At 46.1% G+C, this 15,835-nt stretch overlaps 1 protein-coding gene and 1 non-coding gene across 2 annotated transcripts; one reads left to right on the top strand and one right to left on the bottom strand.

Moving 5' to 3' along the window:
• Positions 1-175: 175 nt before the first annotated feature.
• PIGS (phosphatidylinositol glycan anchor biosynthesis class S) lies at positions 176-14,803 on the bottom strand. Its single transcript, XM_047080732.1, has 12 exons — positions 14,749-14,803; positions 14,332-14,471; positions 14,135-14,246; positions 8,278-8,367; positions 7,918-8,009; positions 5,976-6,183; positions 5,553-5,695; positions 4,733-4,847; positions 3,495-3,640; positions 2,820-2,920; positions 1,589-1,799; positions 176-1,229 (listed from the first exon to the last, which is right to left on the bottom strand). Exons 1-12 carry the CDS (start codon positions 14,780-14,782, stop codon positions 954-956), a joined length of 1,668 nt encoding a protein of 555 aa, XP_046936688.1. The 5' UTR covers positions 14,783-14,803; the 3' UTR covers positions 176-953.
• On the top strand, positions 10,731-10,865 carry LOC124513648 (small nucleolar RNA SNORA1). The gene has a single exon (XR_006962476.1). It is a non-coding gene; the product is annotated as a small nucleolar RNA SNORA1 (small nucleolar RNA).
• Positions 14,804-15,835: the final 1,032 nt, after the last annotated feature.

Below are 15,835 nucleotides of genomic sequence, written 5' to 3'. Positions count from 1 at the left end.
GGGACAACAGCCTAGGTGTCTAGCCACCACAGGGTCCTCCAGGGCAGGGAGGGAGGAAGGGGACATGGCCAGGTGAAAGCAAGGTGGACCTGTGAGCCCAGGGGAACAGCTACAGGAAACCATTACTTACTTAGACACCAAGGAAAGGAAGAATGAAAGGTATGCTCATACTTTGTATCATTCCAATTCACATTCAACCAATGTTTATTGAGAGCATAAAATATGTCAGACACTTTCATATGCTTATCACACTTAATCCTCATAACCACCTTGTAAGGGAGCTATCATTAGTGCTATTTTAACAAATGCAAAACTGAGGCTAAGGGAGATTAAGTGGCTTATTCACTGCTCCCCAGATGATAAGGGCAGAAGGAATTCAGGCATGCTTGATCCCATCTGGAACTTTCCCCACTGCACCAAGCCACCTCTATAAGAGGGTGAAGGGAAACTTGGCCACACACACAGCATCAGGCTATACCCAACAGGCATAGCCAGCCAGAAGGGAGGGAAGGGAGAGAAGGCCCCAGAGGTGACCTGGCCCTTTCCATGAGAGCAGTGCTAGGGCTCTCCCTGAGGGGTTAGAGAGAAGCTTAGAGGGGAGGAGGCTAGAATCAACCCAGGGCTTTCCCCTAATGTTCCCTGTGAGTGCAGGAGGACTTCCAGGAACAGGACAGAAGCACAACAGACTGCCCCTGCCCCAGAGGGAGACAGGAAAGGGCCTTCAAGTTCAAGCCAGATAAGAAGCCCCCAGTGATGCATCTTCTAGACAAGGGCACAAAGGGTTGGGGGGGAGCCTGAGCCAGAGGAATGGGAAGGATTAATCCTGCTTGGAGTGTTTACACTTTGATTACTGGAGCTAAGTCCTTCGTGGCAGGCCCCATTTATGTGCCTCTCAATCTAACACCTCCCACTGTGGCCAGAAAGGGAACTTTCCTACTGAGATGTTGTCCTACTCAGTCTACCTTCTCAGGCTTTTTCCAGGACTTGCGGGTTTCCAGGAAGATCTTGACCAGGGACAGGAGGATGGGCACAGCCATAGGCAGGAAGAGCGGGATGTAGATGGCAAACTTCTGGTCGTCAGGGAAATAAAGGAGGTGGAGGAGCGAGGGATCAAAAAAGGCACGCTCCGAGGACGTCACAGCTTCCTGGCTGGCAGTGAAGGCAGAGGCCAGGTGCCCAGAGGCTAACTCCTCTGCCGCCTTCTGGACTGCAGCCACAGCCCTGTACACCTAGGAAAGGGGCAGGGGATTACCATTAAGTCCCAGGCATCAGTGAGGTGTTGGGGTGGGAGGAAGGATGGGCCTTACTTTGTCTTCCACCTACCAGGCAGGTTGCCTGGAGTTCGCCCAGGATATGGACGCCAGTATAAAAGGGCTATGGTATATTTTCTTAGCGCCTGCCTAAAACCTCACACCCCATCTGGAGTCCTGCTGGGGAGCTGGCACTGCCCTCTAGAGGAAGCCTAGGGGACTCAAGGACGGTATGCCCACACACACCCTGGACCTCAACTGGCTCTCTGGTTTCACCATACCCTGGTCCTCGCTGGCCACTCCAGTTACAGCACAGAATCCATCCTGCGCCCACTCACCTCAGATGCCACATCATCCTTGATGACAATGTTGCTGATCTTGCCCAGAAGCTGGGCCAGGGAAGTGAGAGTGGTAGTGGCTGTGGCCAGGTTTTCCACTGACCGAGCCCAGAGCAGCCGGTCAAGCTCCCAGGTCGTTAGCCCTTCACTCTTAGGCCCTGAAAACAGGCATTTCACAGGCAACTGGGGCTGAGCAATCCCAAAGAGCAACCTGTGGGAAGAGCAAAGTAAGGTCAAAGGGGCTGAGAGTAGAAGATGGCTATGATCCCTTGAATGATGACTAAGATTTTCCATCTTACCCAGAACCACAGGAGTCATAGGGAAGTACCTCAGGGTCTCAGGGGGTGAGTGGCAACACTCAGTAATACAGAGCCACAAGCCCCCCTTTTAAAACCTGTGTTTTTGCTCTTACCTGTTTCTGGATTAGATTTCCACGATCTTGTTTGAAAAAAAGGTCCCGTGGCTACAATATGTCTGATAACACCAACCTAGTTTAATCCCCTAACCCTGTCTACCATCTCTTTGGACAAATGGGACCACTGAGCCTTTAGTTAAGGGATGATCCAGGACCACTTCTGATAAGCCTGTGTGTTGTCCCTCTCTAATCCTGCACCCAGGGCAGACATTGCTAATCAATCAGAATCCTCTTTCCTAATGATCCCAGACACAGCCGTAGAATCCTCAGTCTAGGGCATCCAGCAGCCACTACCAGCCTATCAGTTACCAGGAGAATTAACAGCTATTTTCTTAAGTAGCCCTATCTACATCCTATGGACCTGACATTCGGGAGTCTGTTTTCCTTTTCTCTTTTTTAAGTTTATTTACTTTGAGAGAGAGAGCGAAAGAGAGAAAGAGGACACACGTAGGGGAGGGACAGAGAGAGGGGGAGAGAGAGAATCCCAAGCAGTCTCCATGCTGTCAGCACAGAGCCCGACACAGGGCTGGATCCCATGAACCAAGACCATGACTTGAACCGAAATCAAGAGTCAGATGCTTAACCGGCCAAGCCACCCAGGCATCCCAGGAGTCTGTTTTTTTAAAACAGTTTTTGTCAGCAACTAGTCCTTCTTACAAGGAGGATAAAATGATTCTTCGAAACCCTTCTTGGTTTCCCTGGGGCTCTAGGCCCAGCCAAGGTATCCCTGCCAGGTGAGATTTCATTCTAGTCAGCTCAGAAGACTCGGGTCAGATTCAGTGGCCACACCCCCAGGGAGATGAGCCAGGAACTCACCGCAACTGAGCCAGGAACACCTCCATCACTTGCTCCATGTCCACTTCAACCCTCACCGGCAGCTTCGAGGCATTGTAGGCTTTGGGGTCCACATTGTATACCTGCAAGGGGAAATAAGGCTGCCCGAACACCACGCCAGGACCGTGAACGGCTCTGCTCTAGACACTCTGGAGGCCATGAGAGAAAAGGGAGACATATTCTGTGCTCCTTAGAAATTACAAACCTGATGGTATAGCTAATATTTTTTGAATACCGGCTACTAGGAGCTTTTCATAAATTATCTCCATTATCCCCTCAGAAGACCCGTAAAAAACATTTATTCCATTTTAAGAGTTCCTACCTATGAGAAACTCCCAGTCTAACAGGAGAAGTTGTCATTCATACAAGACTCCCATAAATAGGGCCAAGATCTAAGATGTACACACGGAAAAGTCCTCAGTGAGTGCGAACCGCTACATGCCAAAGGGTCACATTACAGAAAACTTATAGAAATAAGAAGCTGTGGGGCCGGCAGAGTAGGGGCACAAGTTCATAGCACCCTCACCAACTTGGTGCGGCCCCTCCCACAGGCTGGGCCATGGAGGACACTAGAGGAACAACAGAAGGAACAGTCTCAGGGAACACGTGTCTGTCCCTAAAGCTGGGGCTCTGGGGTCTGCAGAGTGTGACCGTTACCATAATGCCACCCCAACGGGGACTATGGAAGGCGTTGGTGGCCACTGGAGCGCCGTCCTTGTCCTGAATGTACAGGGGGGAGTGGGCAAGCTCAGGTACGTAGAGCAGAAAGTTGAGCACAGGGTAAAGGGAGGCAGCACTGGATCCTAGGGTAGAAAGAGAAGGCAAGTCAGAATACCAAAACACGCTGGACCTAGATCTTCGTTCCAGGTCAGCCTCTAACTTGCTGGTCACTCACAGTGGGCCTCATTTCCCCCAACTGAGAGTCCCCAGAATATCCTCCAGTCTGGGGTTTCTGTGATCGAAACCTCTGAACATTCTCCCGAGATGGGCCACACACATGAAGCAGAGTCCCTAGCCCCCTTGTCTGTCTAAGACCACTCTCTCGGGCCCTGCCACATCACACCCATATAACTATAACCCATTTTATAGACAGGTATACATATGACCTCATGTCGGCTCCCTCTTAATATCCTTCAATAGCTAGCCAGTCACACCAGGTAAAAGTCAAGCTACTTAACATGGTCCTTATGATCAAGCACCTGCCTGCCTTGCCAGCTTTGTTTTGGTCACTCCCTCGCAATTCAGCGACACTACGCTTCTCTGAGCTTCCCGAATGCCTATCCGTCTTACTCTTCTACATCTAAGCTCAGAGTTCCCTTGCCTGGAATGCCTTTCCATCTCTGCATTCAGCACTGGTAGAGGGAATGAGGGAGAAATCACACACAGCCCTTCCCATATCTTGGTCCACACTGGCCTAGCCTTGGTGCCTGAAATCCCACAACCCGTGATATACTGACTTTGGTTTGTCTGTATTATATTCTGTGGTCACCTATGCTTCCTAGGTACCATCCCCCAAATGAAAAACTGGAACCCCAGCTTCAAACCTCAATCAGAACTGTCGATCCAGATTCTGCCTTTGTGTACTTTTGCTGTTATCTTTCCTACATGTGTGACCATATTTTTCCTGGCTGGCTTGCAAAGAGGGAGACACAGCCTATCCATTCGTTTACAGAAAGCAGTGGGAGTCATGTTTAATAAACGTTTTTGGATATGATAGTGTGGGGTTGGGAGATGTCAACAGAGTCTCATGAAGAAGCCTAAATGCCCAGTACTTCCTTAATGCCCTCAGACCACCCAACCTGGGAACCAGAACCATATACTCCCAGCCTCCAACTCCACACTGAGCCTTCAGGGTCCTGCCAAGCCTAGCAAAGAGGCCCTCATCCTTAGCTCACCCAGACGGGACTCCACTGGATTGATGACATGGGGGAGGCTATGTGCGGCCAAGTAGTAGCTAGAGGAAGCTGGGTCAAAGCGTGGGTTTACCCCCAACACTGCATAGTAAAGAATCTGTAAAGCAAAGAAGGAGAACATTCCTTTGTTTATTGATTCATACTCCACTCTGTCCCAAAAGTTTTGAAGTGCCTTAAAAAAGATACAATAAGCACAGGACAAAATATAAGAGATAAAATCAGGGCTGAGAGAAAATAGATGTAGGAAAAAAAATAATAAAGCCAAGGGTAAAAGTTAATACGCTATACACGGGCTATGAAAACCACATTTTTTACCAGGCTTTCCAAGAGCGTAAACAGGGAGGGGAAATGAGTAGCATAATTCAGTGTCTGCAAGCTCAACTCAAGTCAGTTATTCAGAAGTACTCCCACTTACCAAGACCTGATAAAAATTTCTCGCACATTTTTCCTAAACGGATATTGTGTGATACAGAAGGCTACATTCTTCACATCTTTACTGTTACTACACTAACATATTTCAGGAAGTTTTATTTTTTAAATAAATTCCTTAAGGATGGCACAACTGGGTGAATACAGTTCTGGAGGGAGCCATAAGGAAGGTTGTTTTTTAACAAACGTTGACAGAAGTCCCTGAGCTGGACACCATGGAGGGAAAGTAGACACTAGAACCACATCTACACGCAGGAAGTTCCTAGCAAATCAGCAAGCTCGAAGAGCTGGAAGAACAGACTACACATGTAAATAATAAATACGGATGGACTTTGAAAAGGAAAAGGACCCCTCGGCTTGCTCCCTGTCTTACCTGAGAGTCCACAGAGAAGTTGCCGGCAGCACTGAGGGCACTCAGGAAGGGCTGCACATAGCGCCGGACAGCTCCCTCGATGTCCCAGTGGACGTCGTGGGACTTGGGGTCTGGGTTGAGTAAACTGAAGGTGATCTCATAGCCTATAGAAACAGGAGTCAGGGAAGGCAGAGGCTTCTGTGGCTCAAGGGCAGTCATACCCCTGGCTGAACTGAACTTGTTTCTCCTCTAGAATGGGGTTGGTGGCCATGATGGAACCAAAGGGAGGACCAAACTGGGATGAGGAACAGTGAGTGCTTTCAACTAAGAGATGAAACCACAGAAGAAAGGAGTAGAGTCTGCATGCAGATTCCCCTCCTGCCCCAATGCCCCCACATCATTCACTTCCCTCTCCCTTCTCACGACACAGCTCCATCACCCTACCCAAGCTGGACTTGAGAGGCCGCCTCTTATCAGAGCTCCACTTGTCCTCTGGAAGGTGGTCAGCCAGGGCCGCAGCAAGCACATCTTCAGTCAAAGACATGGCCTGTGCTACTTGGATCACCCGGCGGCCGACTATGTTAAAGGCCTCGCGGTGCATTATCCCTCTCACGACTGCTGTCCTCTCGGGCCCGATGTAACTCATCATGTCCTGTGAGAGAGGCCAGCAAGGGAAAGAATGCCCATGGCTCAGGGAAGAAAGCAGAAGAACGTGCCGGCTCCTGTCTCTGAGAATCTGGCTTTTTGCCACTGACCAACAGGCTGACTGCTCCCTTTAGATTCATAGTGAATCATCCCAGCATCTCTGACCAATCAGCATGCATGAATGTTTTCATTCATTTCTGCGACCTTTGCCTTCCCGGCAGACTTAAGTGCAGGCATTATCTAAATCTTCATGGACTGGAAAACTAGGAGACGGCATGCTGAACAAGGAAAGCAGAATAAACAAACACATGGAAAGTTTGATGTAAGTAAACAGCACATGGCAAAGAGGCAAGGACAGAAATGTTCACAGCAGCATTATTTCCTTTTTTTAAGTTTATTTTTATTTATTTTGAGAGAGAGAGCGCAAGAGAGGGAGGGGCAGAGAGAGAAAGAGAGGGAGAGGGAGAGGGAGAGGGAGAGGGAGAGAGAGAGAGAGAGAGAGGAAGAGGGAGAAACCCAAACAGGCTCCATACTGTCAGCACACAGCCCAACGTGGGGCTCAAACTCACGAACCGCAAGATCATGACCTGAGCCGTAATCAAGAGTTGGAGGCTTAACCAACTAAGCCACCCAGATGCCCCAAGGCGGCATTATTTCTAAGAGTCAAACACTGGAGACAATCCAAATGCCCATCAGCACAGAATGGATAAATTGTGATATTTATACAATAAAACATATTAAAAATGAACATATTAGATTCAACTACACCTTGATTATCATGGAGGATTGTCCCAAACATAAATGTTGAATGAAACAAAAGTTACAAAAGAACATGTGCTGTATTATTATAAAGCTCAAAAGTTTGCAAAATTAAATATATTGTTTATAGAGATATATGTGATGAAACCTGAAAAAGTAAGAAAATGACACGTACAAAATACGGTCACCCTGAACTAAAATTAAAGGGAGTGGGGTAAACCATGGAAATACACAGGGTTCAGCTACTATTACTAGACTGTAGTTTGCAAGCCAGGGGTGGGTTCGTTAAAATTTTCTTTCATCTTTTTATAAGAATTAAATATTTCAGGGCACCTGAATGGCTTAGTTGGTTAAGCGTCCAACTGTTGATCTTGGCCCAGGTCATGATTCCAGGGTTGTGCGATAGAGCCCCATGGAGCCTGCTTGAGATTCATTCTCTCTCTCTCTCTCTCTCTCTCTCTCTCTCTCTCTCTCTCTCTCGCTTGCTCTCTCTCGCTCTCCCTCTCTCTCACCTTTTCCCTCTCTTCTTCCTTCCCTCTCTCCCTCCCTCTCCCCCTTTGCCCCTCTCACCCACTCATGTGTGGTCTAAAACAAATAAATAAATAAAAATATTTCATCGTAAATTTTAAAAGAAAACACTACATGGCATAGCTCCCAATGAGCCTCTTGCTCATAAAGTGGAAAGGTCAATGCATTGCCCATTTTACCACCATAATCCATTCAAGCCATCTTCTTTTTTTTAATCCTGTTTTTTTTCCACTTCAAATGGTCACTGGAGCTTTAACCATATAGAACTCTTGGAATTAGAAAGACCCAGAGTCGATGAAAACAACCCTATTTGCATTCTTTTAAAAAAATATTTGGAAAAGAGTTTTCTATAGCAAATGCAAGAAACGGGCAGCACTACTGCAAGAAGGAAGTGACCTAGGAGAGGACAAGCAGATGGGATAAGGCAAGGCCATACCCTCCCTGTTCACCCTACCTGGGGCAGAAGTGAGGAGTGTTCAGGGATCACGTACACAGTCAGGGAGCCCTCTGCTTGCTCCTGTGGCTCAGCTAACATGGTTTCTGCCTCTGGGGACAAGAGCAGAAGGTCTACCAGGAGCAAAACACCATGCCCTATCCCTCTGCCCCCCAACAGAGTGCCTAAGCCACAACTCCACCTCCCTTTCTACATGGCTGACATTGTGGCCAGGCTTGGCCCCCAGTGGCCCAGGCTGAAACACACTCTCATCCCCAGCTTTCCCAGGAAGTTAGAAGATGGTATGGAAACTACACACTTAGAGATCAGAAGAAAAAAGAGGGCTCCGTGTTAAACTAGTGTGATCACTCCTTCCGGTACCTTGCATACTGCCCAGTGACAGGGCCTCTTCCTCGTGGTCCAGAGCCCTCCGATAGGCCTTCTGGAAACGGCACTTGATTTTCATTTTGTCTGAGAGGGAAAGGAAGAGGATGAGAAGACTAAGGGGTGCCTGGGTGGCTTAGTTGGTTAAGCGTCTGACTTCAGCTCAGGTCATGATCTCACAGTTCATGAGTTCGAGCCCCACATGGGGGGCTCTGTGCTGACAGCTTGGAGCCTGGAGCCTGCTTTGGACTCTGTGTCTCCCTCTCTTTCTGCCCCTCCCCCACTCACTCTCTCTCTCAAGAAGAAATAAACATTGAAAAAAAAAAAAAAAAGATAAGACTAAATACAGACCTCTGCCCATCTTCCCAGCCCTAACACTGTCTAGTGTCTCAGGACATCAAGAAAATCGTTTGCAGAGAAAGTCCCAGAGGCTACAGCCAATTCTAATGATTTCTACATGGTTGATATCAAATACACGACACTTCCCCTCTTCCACCTAACCAGCTCTTGCTTCTACCTGTGTACACACTACCTTCAACCTGAAGTACTCTCCCACAGGGAAATCTATTACAATACTTATTCTATTAATAGGTGAAAGGAGCAAAACCATACGATCATTTTGATAGGTGCCTCAAAATAAGGCAACAAATTCAGGTTGTTGTTTTTTTTAGATAGAGCGTGAATGTGCCAGCGTGTGTGCGTGCACACAAGCAGGGGCAGAGCAGAGAGAGAGAGAAAAAATCTCAAGCAGACTTTGTGACGTCAGCACAGAGCCTAATGTGGGGCTCAATGTGGGGCCTGATCTCACAAACCATGAGATCGTGACCTGAGCCCAAATCAAGAGTCCGATGCTTAACCAAATGAGCCACTCAGGCGCCCCAATGAACATTCTTGATAAAAATGCACACTTAATGACAAAACACTAAAGTAGTTCCATTAAAATCATTAATAAAATGAGGATGCCCACTACTTCCTCTATTATTCAGCACTGTTCTTTCTGAAGTTCCTGACCAATGAAGAAAGTGAAGACCAGTGAAGAAAGAGACACGAAACCTGAATATTTGAAAGAACAAAATGTCCACTTTTTGAAATAGCATAATTATTTTCCAAGAAAATCAAAGAAAAGCAACTGAAAAAATATCAGAACTGGTAACAATTCAGTCCTATGACTAGATATACACAAGAATTAATAGCTTTCTGAGAAATACCAGCAACGTCCAATTTGAAAAGCAAGTATTTTTTAAATCCCAATCCTCATCATAATAAAGAATGTACAAACACCCAGGAAGAAATGTACAAAACTATAAGAAAAACACCCAGGACTTTACTGAAGGACCTAAAAGAAGATTTGAATGAAATGGGAAAGACTAAATATTCTAAGGATGTCAATTCTCCCCAAGTTAATCTATACCTGCAAAATAATCCCATAGGGATTTTTTGACACCCCCCCCCCCCCGCCTGGAACTTGAGAAGTTGAACCTAAAACTTCTTGTGAAAGTTCTTTGTTATAGAAGAATTCCAGGTCATAATATAGGAGAAATTACAGAATTTTAAATTTGTCATTTTGGGGTATCTGGCTGGCTCAGTTGTAGAGCATGCTACTCTTGATCTCAGAGTTGTGAGTTCAAGCCCTACATTGGGTGTATAGATTACTTAAACATAAAATCTTAAAATAAATACATAAAAATTGCCATTTTGCAACTGCTATGAAATGGATGCCAGCATCATTGGATGCTAAAACCATCAGGTGAAAGGTTGACAGGGAATTAAAATACAGACATCGAGGGGCGCCTGGGTGGCTCAGTCGGTTGAGCGTCTGACGTTGGTTCAGATCATGATCTCGCAGTTCGTGAGTTCAAGCCCTGCGTCAGGCTCTGTGCTGATAGCTCAGAGTCTGGAGCCTGCTTCAGATTCTGTGTCTCCCTCTCTCTCTACCCCTTCCCCACTCGTGCTCTGTCTCTCTCTGTCTCTCAAAAAGGAATAAATGTTAAAACAAAAAAAAATTTAAAAAAAAATACAGACATCAAGCTGACAGTATCTGAATTCACTATATCATCTTTGTATCACCCAAAGTGAAAAAAACCCATCCATTCTATGCTTCCTGATATAACACAATACGAAGTACACCACACTAATTATAATGTATTCTTATCTAAAAAAGTGAACTGATTTTGATCAAATCTCCTGATCTGACTACCAGTTTACAAAAAATATGGATAATAGAGGAATAAGTTAAATGAAACTAGGAGGAAGCAATCTGCCAAATCCAGAATGGGAGAGGTTCTAGAACACAAGTGGCCTGGTTTCTCCAAAAAACCAAAGAAAAGAAGTGTATCAGGATGGGGTAGGGGGAGCTGATATATAATAAAAAAAAGGCAAAAGAAATGTAACAAAATGTGATGTGTTGATCCCGATTAGAACAAACCAACTATAAAAGGACACCTGTGAAAAGCCTCATTCTAGATGGAAATGAGTACTATCATTCATGGTGTCCAGAAATTGTTAACGTGGCTACAATAAGACCCAGGTTATGCTTCCATTGCAGCAAGTTTATTGCAGTGGTGACATTGAGAACTGTAACATTTTTTCCTAGGCTCATGGAGTAGAGAGTGGAAGTAACAAGACTTTTCAATATTAGAGACAATGAAGGAGTAACAATTTTAGATCATTTGCCAAAATAGCAATCAATGTACTTCCTACAATTTGACTTCTAGGGCCCTACCATAAAGAAATTGGCTCCCAAAGATTACAGGTGGGGAATTTCTGAAGTAGGTCCACATGCCAGTGGAGATCAAAGAAGTCCAACCAAAAGAACCAGACTGACTGAAAGTGACAACTGTGGATTAAACAAAAGTTCTTTTTAAAAGGATTATTTTGGGGGCGCCTGGGTGGTTCAGTCAGTTAAGCATCCGACTCTTGATTTCAGCTCAGCTCATGATCTCACAGTTGGCGTGTTTGAGCCCCACGTCAGGCTCTGTGCCGATGGTGTGGAGCCTGCTTGGGATTCTGTCTCCTCTCTCTGCCCCTCCCCCACTTGCTCTCTGTATCTTTCTCAAAATAAGTAAAAACATACTTTAAAGAATAATAAATAAATAAATAAGTAAATAAATGGGTTATTTTGAAGATTATGATTCTGGTTTTGGAGGAACTATGGTGATCGGCTAGAGCAGTGGAAGGACACGCATGTAAAATTTATTGGGGCATCTGGGTGGCTCAGCCAGTTAAGCGTCTGACTCTTGGTTTCGGCTCAGGTCATGATCTCGAGGTTTGTGGGACCAAGTCCTGCATCAGACTCTGCACTGACGGTGCGGAGCCTGCTTGGGATTCTCTCTCCCTATCTGTCCCTCCCCCACTCACACTCACACTTTCTCTCTCAAAATAAATAAATACATTTTTTTTAATTTATTGACTTAAAAAATTAAGAGGACACCTTTGAGATAATTGGGGAAATATGAATATAGACTGGAAATTAGGTGATACTCAAGAATTACCGTGGACTTGGTTAGGTGTGATATGGTAGTTATGTTTAAAAGCAACAAAATAAAATCTTTCAAGGGCTGCCCTTCTCATCTAGCATAAAAGCTGTATGTGAGCCTAGCCCCCTGTCCACTGCTCTGGTTTTATTTCATTTCCTCTTACCCTTTCCCTCATTCACCTCACTCTCCCCATAATGGAATTCTCACTGTTCTGCAAAGGCACCACTTCTGCTCCTACCACAGGACCTTATATTTGCTTCTCTCTGTACCAAAAAAATGCTCTTCTCCCAGATATCTACACAGTTTACCACTTTACCTCTTTGGGTCTTTACTTGAAAGTCCTGTTTTCAAATGATGCCGTCCTTAGCCACCCCCTCTAAAATAGCAATGACCTCTTTATCCCCCAAGAAAACCTCCCTATACCCCTGTCCTGAACTATTTTCCCCCTGTCACCATCTAACATACATACATACATTTATTTATTACAGATTTTATTTTTTTTTTAATTTTTTTTTTCAACGTTTATTTATTTTTGGGACAGAGAGAGACAGAGCATGAACGGGGGAGGGGCAGAGAGAGAGGGAGACACAGAGTCGGAAACAGGCTCCAGGCTCTGAGCCATCAGCCCAGAGCCCGACGCGGGGCTCGAACTCACGGTCCGCGAGATCGTGACCTGGCTGAAGTCGGACGCTTAACCGACTGCGCCACCCAGGCGCCCCAGATTTTATTTTTTTAAGTAATCCCTATACCTGATGTGGGGCTTGAACCCACAACCCTGAGATCAAGAGTTGCAGACTCCACTGACTGAGCCAGCCAGGTGCCCCCCACCATGTAACATATATTTGTTTATCTTCCTGTCTGTTCTCTTCTTTTTTTTTTTTTGTCTATTCTGTTCAATGTATTTTGTCTACTTTGTTTGCTGTATCTCCAGCGACTACAACAGTATCTGATATGGGCACTCAATAATAAATATTGGTTGAATAAATGAACCAACCTATTACTATTCCTATGTAGTAGATGAGAAAACCAAGAGTTAGAGAGGTTAACAACCTCACCCAAATTCACACAAGTGGCAGAACCAAGGCTTTAACCCAGCTCTCTTACACCAAATTCTCCATACTCTTGGCCACTCCACCCGACTACCTTCACAATATGTCCATATTATTGAATACCATGTCACTAAATATGAATGTCCATGATAAATTGACAACAATCAAAGTTGCAAACTAACATGTGAGGCATGATCCAATTCTTGTTTTGAGAAACAACAAGTATGTGTGTTTACATTAGGCTGAACCATATGAAATACGACTTTTAAGAAACACGGGTGACCAAGGTTAAAAAGCTAGAAAGTAAATGGTACACAGGCACTTCACCATCTGGACTCAGCCTACACATACAGTCACTCACAATTTTCACTTCACACTCCAGAAAAGTAAAACCGCACACAGATTCCCCCAACATGCTGACTCACCCCTCCATGCTTCTACACGGGAGGTAGTATAGGTTGTTGGTTAAAAGCCCGAACTCTGGAATCAGTCGGGCCTGGATTTAAATCTTAGCTCCACCTCTTACTAGCTAGCTGTGTGATCGTGAACAAATGAAAATCTCTAACTCTCTTTTTTTCATTTATAAAATGGAGATCATGTTAGAGACGATTAAATGAGACAACACATGTAAAGTGCTTCACCTAGTTTATGGCATATAATGAACAACAAATATTAGCCATTGCTATATCTGGCTCAAGCTGTTCCCTTCCTCCCTTCCCCATTTACCCTGAATTCCTTCACATCCTTTAAAAATCTGACTTAAAAATGACATCCTCAAAACCTTCTCTGCCTTTTTTTCCTCCCAGGCTGTTAAAGGCTCTTTTTTAAATACGATCTCTGTTTCTTACATAATCCCCTGTGATTTCTTTATCTAAGTGTTTTTCTCCCCTACATGACTATGAATTTCTCAAAACCATTATCAATTCTTTATTTATCCCGAAATTCCTGGTACCAAAAAGTGCCTACTAACACTCAACAAAGTGTTCCATGTCAAATTGAATAAGAGCTGTATACAACTCCAACTTGATTCCAAACCCTGCGTTCTTTCTACTACATCCCACCTCCTCTCCTATCTTCTAATGAGCATCAACTGCTTCTCATCAGGTAGCACAACTGTCATGAATGAAATTGCTGCCCTAACGGTGAACACTGTTATTTAAAGTTGCTTTTCTTCTAACCAACTACACTGTTCATTCAGAACTGTTCATTCAGAGAGGGCTTTTAAGAAATTTTTAACTACATTTAAGGGACACCCACGCTCCTCCAACCTAACCCATCTCTGGACTGAGCTCAGACCAGAAAGGCAGGCTTGACTCCCCAAGAACTCACATTTCAGAGGGATCTCTCTCTCATGCACAACGGTGAAGGGCAGCTTCTCCTGGTCGTCCGACGGCACTGACTCTCGGGTAAATACGACAGTGACGGGCACCATGAGCCGCAGCTAGAGGAAGGAGCATCAGGGCCATCGGCTGAGTCTCCACCTTGCCAGTGGGCTGTCCCCAGGCCTTCTCCCACAGAGGTCTCACCTGCAGGGCATTCAGCCCACTGATCTCAGAGTAAGGCAATGGGGCCCGGTAGGTCTCCGTAGTCTTCCACCAGAGCGGCAACCCCAGCACGATGGCCACGGCAGCGAAGAAGAGAGCGGCCCGCTTGCCTCGGACCACCTCTAGGGGCACGGAGGTACCGACTTGAGGCGCTGGAAGTGGGATTGGTTGCCCTCCCCACACCTGACGCGGACGAGCCCCAGCAACCCTCACTCAGAAGCTCTCCGCCCGCCTTCATAGGGATCCCTGTGCCAGGGGCCCGCGCCCGTCTGAAGGGATCTTGTCTGAAACGACCCCCGACCCCCCAGTCCGCGGGACCACTGGCACACCACAATCCCCAAGCCTGCATTCCTCGCTCGCAATCTACGAGTCTCAGTTCCCACCCGAATGCCACCGCACCTAGGTCTGTAGCTGCGGCCCCGGGAGCCGCCATGCTTCCATCCAGTTGCTCTAGCCGCCGAGGGGCGGAGCTACGCAAAGCCTCCCCCAATCGGAAACCCGCAAGGAGGGGGCGGGACCACGGCAGAGGTCGCAGCCAATCGCAAGCGGCACTCAGGGAGGGCAGGCGAGAGAAAGAGGTAGAGGGTGGGCGGGGTCCGCAAGGAGCCTGGCCGCGAGTTTGAAAGGAATTTACCCAAGCACCAAGGGCCAGTGGAGTGGCTGTGCAGGTTTCTGTGTTGCCGGAAGATTCTTCGTTAGTACCCCCGTTTCCTTGTGGAACACACTCCTAGCCCCAGGGATTAAGAGAGCAAACTCTGCAGGCGTTAAATACTAGTTGAGCGATCACAGGCAGCTCTAAGTCTCAGTTTTCTCATCTGGAAAATGGAGATATTTACTAAAATGAGGTCATTCAGGGGCGCTTGGCTGGCCGTCAGTGGAGCAGGTGAGTCTTGATCTTGGGGTCCTGAGTTTGAGCCCCACGTTGGGTGTAGAGATTACTTAAAAAATAAAATGAGGTCATTCATGTAAAGAACCTGGCACGGAAAGCACCCAAATATCACCTATCAGGGTAACTGTTTATCGTCCGTTTCAGAGAGCTCCTCTTCTGGGCACTCTTTCTCCTTAAGCTTCAGAGATGGAGACAGCAAGCTAGTTGTACCTTTTTAGCATATTTGGCTCATTCAGCCTTTTTTTTTTTTTTTTTTTCATTTGAGTTCATTTCCAAGTTGTAAAAGTCTGAATACTTCACTTAAAATTCTTGAAAATTCATGAGCACAGACTCTGGATCCTGATCACTTGGGTTTAAATCCTGACTTTATCACCTCACCTGAGTGATCTTGAGAAGTTAATTAACTAACCTCTCTGTGCCTGTTTTCTCATATTAAAATAGGGATGGTAATAGTATCTACTTCATACAGTGTTGTAGTAAATGAGTTAGTAAATGTAAAGTGATTAGAATAGGGCCTGGTGGGGGGCACCTGGGTGGCTCAGTTGGTTAAGCCTCCGACTTCAGCTCAGGTCACGATCTCGCGGTTGGTGAGTTTGA

The sequence above is a fragment of the Lynx rufus genome, unplaced genomic scaffold (assembly GCF_022079265.1).
Source record: "Lynx rufus isolate CCGP_SWC_20201006 ecotype Redwood Valley unplaced genomic scaffold, mLynRuf1.p SCAF_18, whole genome shotgun sequence".
NCBI classification, from domain to species: domain Eukaryota; kingdom Metazoa; phylum Chordata; class Mammalia; order Carnivora; family Felidae; genus Lynx; species Lynx rufus.
The sequence above is the reverse complement of the archived record's forward strand: the minus strand, read 5'-3'. Positions and strand labels throughout refer to the sequence as shown.

Excerpts from the sequence above, each read along its gene's own strand:
- PIGS (XM_047080732.1), bottom strand. The coding sequence starts at position 14,782 with ATGGCGGCTCCCGGGGCCGCAGCTACAGACCTAG. Across the intron at positions 8,010-8,277 it reads GTCACTGGGCAGTATGCAAG|AGGCAGAAACCATGTTAGCT; the intron begins GTACCGGAAGGA and ends TCTTGTCCCCAG. Across the intron at positions 1,230-1,588 it reads AGGATGATGTGGCATCTGAG|GTGTACAGGGCTGTGGCTGC; the intron begins GTGAGTGGGCGC and ends CCCCTTTCCTAG.